Source organism: Falco biarmicus, chromosome 10 (genome assembly GCF_023638135.1).
Source record: "Falco biarmicus isolate bFalBia1 chromosome 10, bFalBia1.pri, whole genome shotgun sequence".
NCBI classification, from domain to species: domain Eukaryota; kingdom Metazoa; phylum Chordata; class Aves; order Falconiformes; family Falconidae; genus Falco; species Falco biarmicus.
This window is the reverse complement of record NC_079297.1, coordinates 19,541,326-19,554,259: the sequence shown is the minus strand read 5'-3', so window position 1 is coordinate 19,554,259 and position 12,934 is coordinate 19,541,326. Positions and strand designations below refer to the sequence as shown.

Genomic DNA, 12,934 nt, shown 5'->3' with positions numbered 1-12,934 from the left:
TCAAATGTATCTGAACTGTCAAAATTAAACATCCAGATAATGAACATTCTGACTCTGGGCATTCAGAAAAAAAGCCACTTGCTGGGCAAGACCAAGTACTTCAACACTGCTGAACACTTCTGGCCCACTTGGCCTACAAGTGATGTTTCTTCTACTCACCTTGTTCATCACAACCCATCCGGTAAGTACTCTCAAAGCTTCCTGAACCGAGCTGACCAGCCGTCTTCCTTCAAAACATGGTGAGGCACTTGCACTTTGATGGCATCTTCCTGACTAGAGCACCAGTACCCAGCCACCAGAGCAGCTTCGGCTGTTCCCTCTTTTATCAGAGAGATTAAAACCCTGCCCTGACAAAAGAGGCAAAGTACCCTTCTTGTCTGTTGAAACCATTCTACTTGCATGTCCGAATTAAAGGTTCACCAAGCCACGGAAAGAGGGGAGGAGTGACCTTTACTCTCAAACCCGACAGCTATAGCCAGAACGTGAGATGGAAGCATCCTCGCCACCAGCACAGTCTGTGCAGTTTTACCCAATGGACAAAACTTAGAGTAGTGAAACCTGGGTTAGGGAGATGGACGTCTCTAGAGAATTTTTGAAGACTTCCTTGTCTTCAGTGTTTTCTCTTGCCTAGCTGAAGCAGCTCTCCACTTGCCCAGCTTGCTTCATACGTACGAATTGCCCAGCCTGGAGGCCGGGGACTGGAGCTCCTTACGGAGCAGAGATGCTCCATAGCTCTCCTGACTAGTCTAAACAAGGATTCTGGCCTTTGCGGCTCAGCGGGACCACTGCAAGGTCAGAGAGAACTTCTGGCAGTGCCACTGAAGTTCCATCTGAGAGCTGTTTGCCTGTTGAATTTAAGTCCTTACAGCTCTTCATTTCACCAAACACACGTACCTTCCTAGGCAGAAAGCAAGGCAGCTTCCAGAATCCAGGGGTACATCTTTTTTTTTCCTTTCCTCCTCATTCCAGAGGAAGAACTGGTGTATGGTTTTGTTTTGTTAGGGTTAAATTTATTTTTTATATCACACACTTCACGTGAGCTGATTCCCTTCCTACAAAACACAAGCGCTGAGGTTTATGACAGTTCTCTGCAGCCGTGGACAGGCATTTGCTCTACATTTTAGCGAGTGTAGGCTCTTGTGCAGACATATTTTACTCTGATAACAGCAATAATTGATAAGATAAGGCATTTTATTATTGGACATTCCTCCACCAACAGTTCTAATAACAAGAGGGAGAGAAAAGGAGCAGGAAAAACAAGGTAAAACAGTAACTAAGGCCCACTTTTTATGATGTTTATCAACAGGTATCAATGATTTAATGATTATTTTATTTTTTCCATTACAATATTATTCTGTGCTTAACAACACTCTTAGCATGGGAAGATGCATTTCTTCCATTCCCTCACCAGCCATCCTCTTTTGGGATGTTGACCAGAAAAAGCACCGTATTTCCCTCAAAATCAACCCACCCCTTCTGGAGACTAAGCCCCCTGTCACTGAGGTACCAGGGTGATGGAGCTGTCTCCATTAGTGCGATGCCAGGTGCTATATCCTAGCTTGGCATCTGCAATGTTGGCGTAGTAAATGAAAAGACACCAGGAAAGGCAGTGAGGCTCATTCACGTTCCAACAAATGGCACAGCACGTGCCCTCGTGGGGTGCATTTTGAAGGCACATCATGCAATAAACATCAGCAATATATTGGCTGACATGTGCCGACGGCTGTGCAGCCCACTGACATCTGCCAACCGAAAAGGCAAAGGCATTGAAACAGCCCCCAGCTCGTAACACTTCTACTTCATTAAATTTGCCTGCACTTAAGACAGGAACACCTCGTGCTCCGTGGGCCAGAAGTCATGAGTTCTCTCCATTTAACAAACCACTCAGAGGTTCAAAAAAAAGAGTGAAGCTCCAGGTGACCACTGAGTGACTACCCTCCTGCTTCCCTGGGCACCCTTGTAGGGATCCTGGGTATGGACATGCCGTATTTCTGTCTCTTCTGACTTCCAGTTATGGGTTCAGTAACACTGGGAAGACTGGCACCATGGAGACTGCTGGCAGAGACTCCATGGGAGGTTCCCGATGGGCAAATAACCCAGAGGCTCTCAGCGTTCCCACAGACATGGCACGCAGAGCTCTCACATCCACACGCCTGCGGAATAACCTCCACCTTCCTGTTTCTCTACCTGAATTAGGGCTCTAATTAGATCTTTTTCCTCATGCTCATTCCTCCAGAACTGCTACCTGCACCCTCTCCACCTCACCCACACATGTACAAATTGGTTTTGGCTCTCATGTACTTCCCACTGCCCCTTGCTTTGGGCATGTCTATTGCCACTGTAATTACCTACAGGTATCTGAAAATACTGTACTACACAATTCCTTATGGCTTCCACACTTCACTAACTCCCGTGTTCTTTGATTTCATACTGTCTCATTTTTCTTACCACGTTCAGAATGAGAGCCACCTCACAAAAGCCTATGTTAGATCAGAAACTTCCCTCCTATACATTCAGCAAAGCAACTACCAGCAGACAGAAAGAAATCTGTTCCCGGTCCCAAAGCTGCTTCCAGCTTTGTGGAACATAACCACCTCCATTCAGCTTTTCCCTGTAACTCAGCACCAGAGAAGAGGAATGAAAGAAGCACAAGAAGAATTAAGAACACATCTTTTTAAAAAAATCATATAATCACATTCATCAATGGAATTCAGTGGCATCGCCTCCCCACCTCTGGCTCAACCAGCTCTCCCTCCTCTGTGCTTCATGGTGACCACCACAGGAGGCAACAAGGGCTGGGGAGCTCCTCTGCAAGGATCCACCGCTTCTTATTTATGCAGATAGGCATCGAGCCAGAGCTCCCCTGAATCCTTCAAAGAGCTGCCAAGAGAGAACCACATTTCCTTAGAAACAAGGTAATGAAATACAGTGTCCAGGGAACAGAGCCCTGTGGGAAGAATCCCCGTCTATAGATTAAGCAAAAGAAATCATAGAATCATGGAAGGTTTTGGGTTGGAAGGGACCTTTAAAGGCCACCTATTCCAGCCCTGCAATGAGCAGGGACATCTCCAGCTGGATCCAGTTGCTCTGAGATCTTCAGAGGCAAGGCTATGCAGACTACAGCTCCTCGGAAAGATGAAGAACCAAACCACTAGCACTACATCAGACAAAGACTGGAAGGCTAAAGCAAACAACTTAATTAGAATGAAAATGAAAGCAGCAAGTGCAAGAATGCCACGTGACTTTTCAATGGAATAAGAAACATCTGCGGGGCAAGAAGGGGAAGAAAGGAATAAAAAAGAATGAATAACAGTTCAAACTCATCTTTATGAAAACACCTCTTTGACCTGGAGCACACTTGAGGACTGAGGTGCCAGACCTGGCATCCTACTGACCTCTGAACCCTTCGGAGCTCAGGAAAAGCAGCTCTCTGTTAGGTCATTCCTGCTGACACCTTCTGTCTGCTGCCACTGAAACCAGCGCCACAGCTGAACAGTTTCCCAATCCCTTTCACAGCCACCCGTACTATCTACAGCTCTTCACAGAACTTCTGTGATCCAAGTTCCCTTTCCCATGTCCCTCACTTGTCCACTCCACAATATTGGAAACCCCTTTGCACAGGGAACGCAGCAGGTAGATACATACTGCACTATGTCCGCAAAGGCGGTGAGCAACGGCTTGCACTGGTACTCAATGCCGTGTTTGGCACACAGGGACTTCACCAAAGGGGCCACCTTCCAGTAGTTGTGGCGAGGCATTGTAGGAAAAAGGCTGTGGGAAAAGAACACGGTGATTCAGTGGCATCCGTCATCACCCCACAGAATTCCTCCCCTCTTCTGTGCCTAAGCTTGGGGGTGCCTCAGCCTCCCCTTGTGCCCATAGCCATTACTGCTCTGCAGTGGTCCCTCTCATGTCACGTCACTCAGCGGCTGTACTAACCAGGAGGCTGGTAATTCTCACTCCCGCGCCTGGCTGCTCATATCTACAGTGGTATTGGTGCTCACCAGTGCTCCAGAGATTTTCTGACCCATCACTTGCAGTCCCCACTCCATCCCCATATAAAAAGCACAAAATTCCCCCACGTTATCTTTTGTTCCTGCATTAGCTGAGAGAGAGAGGGACCTTGCAGGCAATTCAGACCTAGTGTAACTAGCACTCCTTGAAACTCCCCTACATCCCCAACCCATCCTCCAACTCACTGGTGCTCGATTTGGAAGTTCAGATGTCCACTAAACCAGTCGTTGAATAAGGACTGATGAACATTACAGGTCGCCTGGAGCTGAGAGAAAAAACAGTAACATTTAAGTGCTGTTTTAGGAATGTTCCTTCTTTTACATGTGCCAAACACAACAGTAATCGGGTACATGTTCCTTATCACCACCTGCCTTCTGGCTGACAGCAACTCCAAGAGCTACCTCCAGTCAACAGGAGATGGCCACGCTGTGATACACGATTGTTAGGGATGCAGTTTAGAACAGACTTGATTTTCCCAGTGAGACAAGCCGTAACAACCATGACTTTCACCTCTCTTACTTAAAAAAAAGCTGTAATGGCTTCATAACTGAAATAAAACAGAGTACACAAGGGAGCTCTGCATCCTCCAAGCACGGAAAGCTCTCCATCTGAAGAGCACTGTGGCATCTCTAATGATTTTCCTTGAGGCATCTGTGCTCAGCAAGTGCAGCCTCCAGCCCGCTTCTGCAGCTTCTTTCTTTGCACTCACGGCACACGGTGAGGACAAGCTGCTTATGCTTTCCTCTCTCGGTTCCCATCGCTTCTGTCACCAGCTCTCTGGGGCATTACATACCCAGAACTACAGCTTCTCACCTTCGAAGTCACAGGTCTCTGGAAAGAAGCTCTTACCTGAGTAGAGAACCAGTCCAGATTCTTATCATAATCGATGTGCATCGGGATGTGATTCATTTGCGTAACCCAGACAAACCAGATACTCTCTATAAACCTGTGCACACAAACACACACAGAACTGTCACCGATCTCACACCTATGCCGTAGCAAGTCAGTACAACACACTTGCACACACACAAGCCAGTTGGTGCTTGGCCGAATGAACCCCAGGAACCCCAAAGATCCCATCAGCAGATCAGCCCTACACACACCTCCAACCTTCTAAAGACAGACCACAGCCTCTGCCAGGCTGGCAGGCACAAGGAGACGGAAAGATTGGGAGCTGATGAGGAAGATAACCAGGAGGCTGAAGAAAAGCTGACACAAAGGATAGATACAAACTGGACAAAGAAAACGGAGGAATTATAAGCTGGATGATACCTGACTAACAGATGAAGCCCCAGGATACCCTTCACCCCCAGCAAGGGCAAGTAGGTGAGAAAGAATCGGATGTAGAAGCTCAGCATCCAGGCCAGGTCCTGTAGCACAGGGAACAGATAAAACTTCATTAAGAGGAAGAATTACTGGCTTCTGAATTTACCATCCACTCTATGTGGCACTCCCTTTAACCCCTCCCCAGAATCTTCTACCGATAGATTTTTCCTGCCAGCCCCATCACAAAGCGACCTGACACACGGCCACCCCCCAGCCGTTCCTGTGCTCGGAAATTATCCTGGTCTTACAAGCCCAGCACAGGGCAAACACCTCAGAGGACACGCTCTAAAGCATCACATTTTCCTCTGAATCTGAAGAGAAGGCAAGCCGTGAGAAACCCAAACCCCTAGCCAATTAAAAGAGTAAAGAGCTCTGGTTTACCTCCGTCTCCTTTTTTACTCCTTTTCACATTTCTTGCAGTCTCTTATTTCCCTCACATTTTCTCCTAACCATCCTACTTCCCAAGCAAGACAAAAACAGCAAGGTGCCTTGCCTCCAACCCCCACACCTCAGAGAAAAGACAGATTTTTTGCATTTTTTTCTAAAGTTTCTAAAAACCATGCTGTTCTTCAAGGGCCTAGATCTTCCCCTAACAAACTATCCTCCTAACTCTGATCCCTAACCACACATCCCCTACTCCACACTGAACCATGAGGATTCAGTCTCAGACTACAGGAAAGCCACTTGATTTTTAATATATCATTTTGCAAACCAGAGGCATACTGACCCCTCCTCCAACCCCACCCACCCCACCCCCATTTTCTGCTACTTTTCCCCTTTTTGTGTGCCACAGGTTTTTATCGTATGGACTTGGGGAAAACAAAAAAGAGTGGCCAGAAGGACCACTTCTGCCTTCAGCCAGGCTCTTGGGCTACCTGCAGGACAAGTTCTGGATGAAGACCAGCTCTGCAGCAGGAATGCTTCCCGACACACACCCTGGGCTGAGCCAGAGCATCAGAGAACATCCTCTGTCACCCAGCCCTGCACAGATCTTCTGGGGTGGGTGGGCTTTGTGGAAGGTACCCTCTCTCCCCCAGCACACGTTATTTCCCAGATGCTACACCCACACAGCTGGCCACAGAGATATGCAGCTCAGAGACCCTCCCAGTAATTTCTTGTGCTGAAATGGATCCCTAAAAGAGTAAATCCCCATCGGCAACGCGGAGCTGACTTACCACCCACTGTTTCCGCTGTATCACGAAGTAGAATATGTACCACTGGAAGTAAAGAGGCACCAGCGCTGGGGGCCCGACTAGAGCAGAGAAATAGATTGCAGAGACATGAACTGTCCCTGTTATCCCAGTGAGATGGGCTGGAAAGGGCAGGGGGTGGGTGAGTGCTGTCCGTGGGACTGCGAAAGGGGAGGGTTACTCACTGATGAAGAAGTACTTGTGCTGGTGGTTGTAAGGCATGAATTTCTTCTTTTGTACACCAAGCTGTTAAAATAAGCAAATTGCTCAGGCCGTGAAGACAGCTAAAGACATCTGCGTATACACTCCTACCTGCGCTTCCCAAGGAATGCATACCTAAGATACCTTCTAAGCTTTGAAAGAGATGTCCTGTCAAACCACGCCAGCATCCACCATGCCGCTGGCTTCACCATCCCCTGGAAATTCAGTCTGTGGCTGCTACTACAAATTTTCATCGCTGCCTGGGATGCCCAAGCGCCCGGACAGTCCCTTGCACCACAGTGATGTGGGCTGGAGGCTCTGTCCCTGCAGAGGGCACAGCCGAGCAACGCATGGGAAGCAGCGGCGGCACTGACCCTCTGCTGCCAACAGGGCTTCAGAGAAAAACTGCGGTACCAGGAATAATGATGACAGTGTGTAGAACTCCCACCTACGTGCAAGTGGTCTCCAAAGCAGAGAAACGAGCATCCAGACATTAAACTGTGGCCAGAGGAATAGGGGTGAATAAATTCTCCTCTCTCTGAGACTCTAAATTTTTCAGTGTTCACTGTATAAACAACAGATCACGTCACTGACTTCCTTGAGGAACTTATATATCCCTGTACGTGTCCAAACCAATTCCGAATAGCAGCCCTCCCTTAACTGCAATGCAAAACTGAGCATTTAAGCCTGGTGACACTATGACTATACATAACTTATTTTTTAAAGGACCAGCAAATGCTAAAGCCATTCAATTGACTGCAGAGTCGTGCCAGAAACAGAGCTGGACTCCAGACGTGACCAGCCTGGCACCCACGGTCAGACTGAGACCACTGAAATAGCTTCTTTGAACAGTGGCTGTAAAAGTTCCAGATGGCCCCTGCTTGTCTTCCGCTGCTTCATTTCCCAAAACACTATAATTAGCCAAGCTGGGCTTGGTAAAGAGAACAACTTGCAATCTTACCTTCATACAACTGCAAGTCTCTCATCAGAGAAATACAAACTCGTAGTCATGACAAATATTTCATTCTGATTTTAAAGCACAGCAAAAATAACTTGTTTTGAAATTTTAAGAATATGAAAATCTGAGGAGTATTGAAGTATTACTAAGGAATATTAGGGACTTGTGGAAGGCAAAGCAGCACTGCATAAAACAGCAGGTCAACCCCTACCATTTTCTGGAGGTACTTCTCATTTTACAGAAGCAGTTTTGGTGGGGTTTTTTCACCTTCAGAATAAATCTGGAAAATTTCAACCCATAGCAATATTGTACTAGGGCAAAAAACATAAAAAAAACAGGTGCAACATTAAGTTTATGAAAGCCAGTCAAGTGCCAGGGTCTTTTTTCTTTTTGTTTTTCAAAGGCCGTTAATGGCAAGCTGCACCTTCTCTGAATTCCTGAATCAGGGACAGCTCATTGACCGAACTAACTGGTCACTAGTCTCCAAGCTTTCTGCAGCTTTTCAGATTTGAATCCTAACGCTGTAACTTCCCAGCCTTCATCAGGTCTCACCTCTACAGAGAGTGTTTTTCCCAAAGCAAAAAATAAAGGGTGCATGCTAACGTCAGGGTCCTTTCGGAAGCAGTTGGGTTTAGCGTGGTGTTGGAAGTGGAGGTGATTCCACCAGCTGGCTGGTGCTCCCTGCAGGAAGGTATGAGAAGAGAGTGCCATAAAGAAGTTGTATCTTCTGCCCTTAGTCCTCCCTCCCCAGTAGTTCTTTGCATTCGCTTTCTTCTTGTACTGAGAGTGGGTTTGACTGCAGAGTGTCCCGGGCAAGGCTCTAGCAGTCCCTCTCAGCACTGAACGCCCACCTTCAGATGGCCGATCACAAACTTGTGCACCCAGTGGTTCCATTTGGGCTTGCTAAAGACTGAAAGGTGTCCAAAATCATGCTGCAGCCAGCCAGCCTGGGCCTGGAATTAAAAAAACACAAACAAAACAAAACCAAACAACAGTGCTGCTGGGGGAAGAGTCAGGATGCTCTGCATCTGAAAAGGGCTTTCTTTTCTCCCACTCCCATGCTCCTTACAGCATCCCCCTGGATAGCGGGAGCAGCTCCACTACTAGGAACCCAAACACTTCTCTTTTACTATGTATCACCGCAGTCCAGACTTTCCCTAAATGACTTTTAGTCCTGGATAGTTGTTTTCACGAGGAAGGAAAAAAATCATGGAAAAAAAAAAAGTCACGACGCTCAGAAACGGCATTTATTCTCTTACAGAACTGCACTGAAATTGGCAACAAAGTCTCCTTTAAGGAACAGCGAGCTGCTGCCTCCTCCAAGTACTTGTAATTCCAAGGAGATCAGCTGGCCACAGAAGAAATAGCTGGGGCTTTGAGAGCTGCTCTGCCCTCTCCTCTAACCCGCTGCAAGTTCCCATGGGAACACGGTGGCTTGGCCCCTGCACAGTGCCTTGGAGTTCTGGCACCAGGGACCTCAGCAGCACAGCGCGGCTTTCATTGTACGAAGAAGTCTGGGAATAAGGAGGGCTTTGACCGTCTATGGGAAGGAAAAAGCAGGGCAAAGCCTGCTCTACCCAAGGAGCATGTCATGGCACTGGGATTTTGCCCCTTCGGTGGAACCCAGGGAGAAGCAGGATTTTGGGAAGTCCACGAACATACACTTTCTCCTGTGCTTAAGGCAACGAGCACTTAAGCCTCAAAAGGCTGGTTTTTCGTCTCTGGGGCTTCTTTTTGCCCAGTTGCTTACCTGGACAGTGCCTAGAAGCACTGCAGAGAAGAGGAAAGGCACTGTGGATGCTCCAAAATACCAGATGGTGAGCCAAGCTGCAACATCCAACACCAAGATGTGACAGAGATGCAAGATGAAAAAGGTGCGGTTGGGGTTAAGAAGCCCCATCTTCTCGACGTTTGCACGGAGTTCACGGAAATCTTCTACCAGCTTTTTCTGTGGGGAGACCCAAAAGCATCTGAGGGTCTGAAGGTGCCTCAGGACCTCAAAGAGGAGCTCACTTCCCCCTCTCAAGGAGCTACTGTGACCATGGGGAAAAGCTGAGGGTCATCTGGAGACAAACCTTCACTAAGGCAACTAATAATGACACGGAGCAAAGGGGAAGCTCCAGATCAACACAGTGACTCCAGGAGATACTATCATTTTATGCACAGGGAATTCTGGCTGCCAGTAGAAGTTAAACAGCACAATTTCAACCCAAATATCAAGTTTTTAAGATACTTACATTTTTGCTGGGCTCAACGCTGGGTTGATCTGGTGCCAATTCTCCAATCAGGAGTGGGCTCATGTGCTTTCTTACTAGCGTCTTGTCCAGATGAAATGCTATGAAAGGATCCTGAAATGCAGATACAGGAACAGAATGAAGAAAACCAACCGTTCAGGTGGCAGCAAAAGAAATATATTTCATGATATCCTGGACTCAGCAGAAAGCAACCCAGCTAAAGGAGCTGGCTCAGTCAGATTTTACTGCCACAAATCCTTATGCTTTCTTCACACCGTCAATGATCATTTGAAGCCAAATTCTCTGTGTCATTTTCTGGATGTTGTTAAGCACATGCCACTAAGAAGTATGGGCTCACTCCCCTCTTACTTCTGAACCTGAGAATTTCATATCCTGTCAAACCTCAAGAATATGATCTCAACCACATACTCTTATGTCTCTATCTTGTCTTTAGCTTCCACTTTATTTTTCTTCAGGTGTCATACGCTGAAATGAAGGTCTGACTAGGGAGAAGAGCAAGATATTGCCACAAAAACTCAATCAGTTAGCTGAACTGGGAAAAATAATCGGACAAGCAGGACACAGATAGGTGACGGCAGCTTCTGGTGACTCACACCAATCTCTCAGAAGCCCCATCTCATTCCAAACGTGTTTCCTTGGCAATTTCCAATGCCCGCCCTGCCACATCTTCCTAGAAAAGTTTTTTTCTTGCTGCTTGCCTCCTGTTCCCCATCTGGTTCCCCTCCACGTTTCTGAAGAGTTCCATGAAAAGGTCTTTTTCATCCTTACCATTCAAAAGATCCCTGTTAGGCAAATCAGTTACTTCTATCATTTAAATGTAAAGCCAATCTCCATGGCAACCAGGTGAAAAACTCCCTAGTGATTGTCGTCACTATATACTCTATCACTACATTTAGATTACAAATGCCATGAGCATACTTGGCCATTTGACAACTACTTCCTACTGAAGATCTCCTCCCATTTACCTCCTTTTCCCTGTTTCTCTCCCCATGTCCAAGCTAGCACATATTTTATAATCTCCCTCAGCCTGAGGATGCTTTTTCTTTTCTGAGGCAGTATTTGCCCACTGTGTGTCAGTCTGTAAGCCTCCTGCACCATGCACGTGCAGCACTATAATTACTAGGTTATTATTGCATGCTTTTAAAATAAACTGTCCTTTTAAAATAACTGTCCTTTCAAAAGACTTCTAATCAAGACAGGGGGTTAAAAAACCCGCTGATGTTGCCAGCTCTGGGTCAGCCCTGGTTTACTTCAGATGTAGCATCCCCTCTGTTCAGGCTCATGTGAATAACACAGGGAAAGAGGAGAGGGGAATGTGCAGGAAGAGGAAAAAAAAAATGGGGAGGAGTGTGTGAGCAGATCAGAGGAGGATGGTACCACATTTTTAGACCAATCCTTTCCACGGAGGCTGTAAAACCTGGCGGTGCAATCCTAATGGAAGGTTACGGGACCACTGATTGCACCTTCTAGAAATCTAAACACTCCAGTGGCATTCAGCAAACTAAAAGTGTTCTTTCTTTACTCCCCACCCCCCCCCCCCCCCCCCGCCGGCCCCCCCTGCTTTTGAGAAGCCTGATTCTTTTCATTTCCAGGACAAAACTATTGGAAAAACTGGAACTGACTTGGCTCGGGTTCCTGAGCGGTCAGCAGTTCGGCTGCACCCAGCAGTGACACAGATGATAACGCCTGAAGAATGCAGCTGGCTGCAAGCGGAGCAGCCAACCGTGCTTGGCCCTGTGTGCTGGCCGCTGCAACCGACCCCGTTCTGCTGGGGCTTTGACAATGCATGTGTGCATCCCCACCTCATGAATTATGTGCACATCCACCTATTATCCTTGTTTTTAAATTATATGCATACGATGAAGGAAAGTGCTAGATACCAAGTTTCATCCTTTCTGGTCAGGGAGCAAAACTGGACTGAAACGTAACCCACCGAAACCACTCCAGGGGCAGCTTCACATCCCACACCTGCCCTCGGGTATGAACATTTGCATTTGGAGAAATGCATTTTCTTTTGTGAAAGCCGTAGCAGGCAAAGGAAGGAAATACAGCAACAAAAACACCCCGCACCGTGCTGCCGATTCGAACAATGCTCACCGTGCTTTGCAACAGTCACTGACATTCAGACAGGAATAATGTATTTTTTTTAATAGGCCTTCAGCGTTATTTTGTACTAGTGCCAGCTCTTGGAAACGCTGTGGCAGGTTTTTAAAGGTAGAGGAGGCTGAATGTGTTCATCCACCTGTGAACACAAGCTCGACCTGCGCACACCAGTGAGCACACACCTCGGGTGCTGTCCGGGGCTGCCGGCGGCTGCAGGTGGCTGAGCCGAGTGCTCTTATTTACTGTGCGTGAGCAAAAACCAGTGGCTTTCCTCCCAAACTGATGCCCGGAGTCAAACGCCCTATTTGCGCACATTTCAGCTATTCCTTCAGCAACATCCCCTCGTAAGCACAGTCCCGCAGGAGCAGCCTGCGCCCCGTGGGGCCGCTGCCCACGGGGAGGCACAGCCCGGCATCCCCCCCCCGGCCCCGGGTGCCCCCCACGCCTGCCCCCAGCATCCCTTCTCCATCCCTCCCCGGGATGCCCGGGTGATGCTCCCCCACTCACCGTGGCGTCCTGCCCGGCGTAGTGGCTGATGACCCGGGCGCCCCCCGGGTGCCTCCGGTAGAAGCGGCTGATGTCGTACACCTTCCTCTCGATCACCAGCCAGCGCTCCTGCTGCTCCGGCCCCTGCCCGCTGCGCTGCCCGATCTCCTCCCAGGTGAAGCGCCGCAGCGCCCGGCCCGCCGCGGGGTCCGCCATGGCTCGGCTCGGCTCGGCTCGGCTCGGGTCCCGTCGGCCGGACCCCAGCGCAGCGCCCGCGTCCCCCCGCCGCGCCCTCCCCGCGCCCTCAAGCCCCGCCTCCCTGCCGTTCCCCCACGCCCATTGGGCCCCGGTCGTCTTGCGCCCGCCCCCTTGCGGGACGCGCTGCGAGCGGGACCGCGGGC

General features: G+C 48.6%; 1 protein-coding gene across 1 annotated transcript; it reads right to left on the bottom strand.

The window, feature by feature from the left end:
- Positions 1-1,170: 1,170 nt before the first annotated feature.
- On the bottom strand, positions 1,171-12,822 carry FADS1 (fatty acid desaturase 1). Its single transcript, XM_056354936.1, has 12 exons — positions 12,555-12,822; positions 9,927-10,037; positions 9,440-9,637; positions 8,541-8,642; positions 8,242-8,370; positions 6,716-6,776; positions 6,516-6,592; positions 5,287-5,384; positions 4,864-4,960; positions 4,200-4,279; positions 3,646-3,771; positions 1,171-2,880 (listed from the first exon to the last, which is right to left on the bottom strand). The coding sequence occupies exons 1-12, from the start codon at positions 12,747-12,749 to the stop codon at positions 2,829-2,831; spliced, it is 1,326 nt and encodes a 441-aa protein (XP_056210911.1). The 5' UTR covers positions 12,750-12,822; the 3' UTR covers positions 1,171-2,828.
- Positions 12,823-12,934: the final 112 nt, after the last annotated feature.

Bases quoted from the DNA above. Each gene is read 5' to 3' on its own strand.
- FADS1 (XM_056354936.1), bottom strand. From the start codon at position 12,749: ATGGCGGACCCCGCGGCGGGCCGGGCGCTGCGGCGCTTCACCTGGGAG. The intron at 6,777-8,241 runs GTGAGACCTGAT...TTATTTTAACAG, and splicing joins GAAAAACACTCTCTGTAGAG to CTTGGTGTACAAAAGAAGAA. The intron at 6,593-6,715 runs GTGAGTAACCCT...TCTCTGCTCTAG, and splicing joins GCACAAGTACTTCTTCATCA to TCGGGCCCCCAGCGCTGGTG.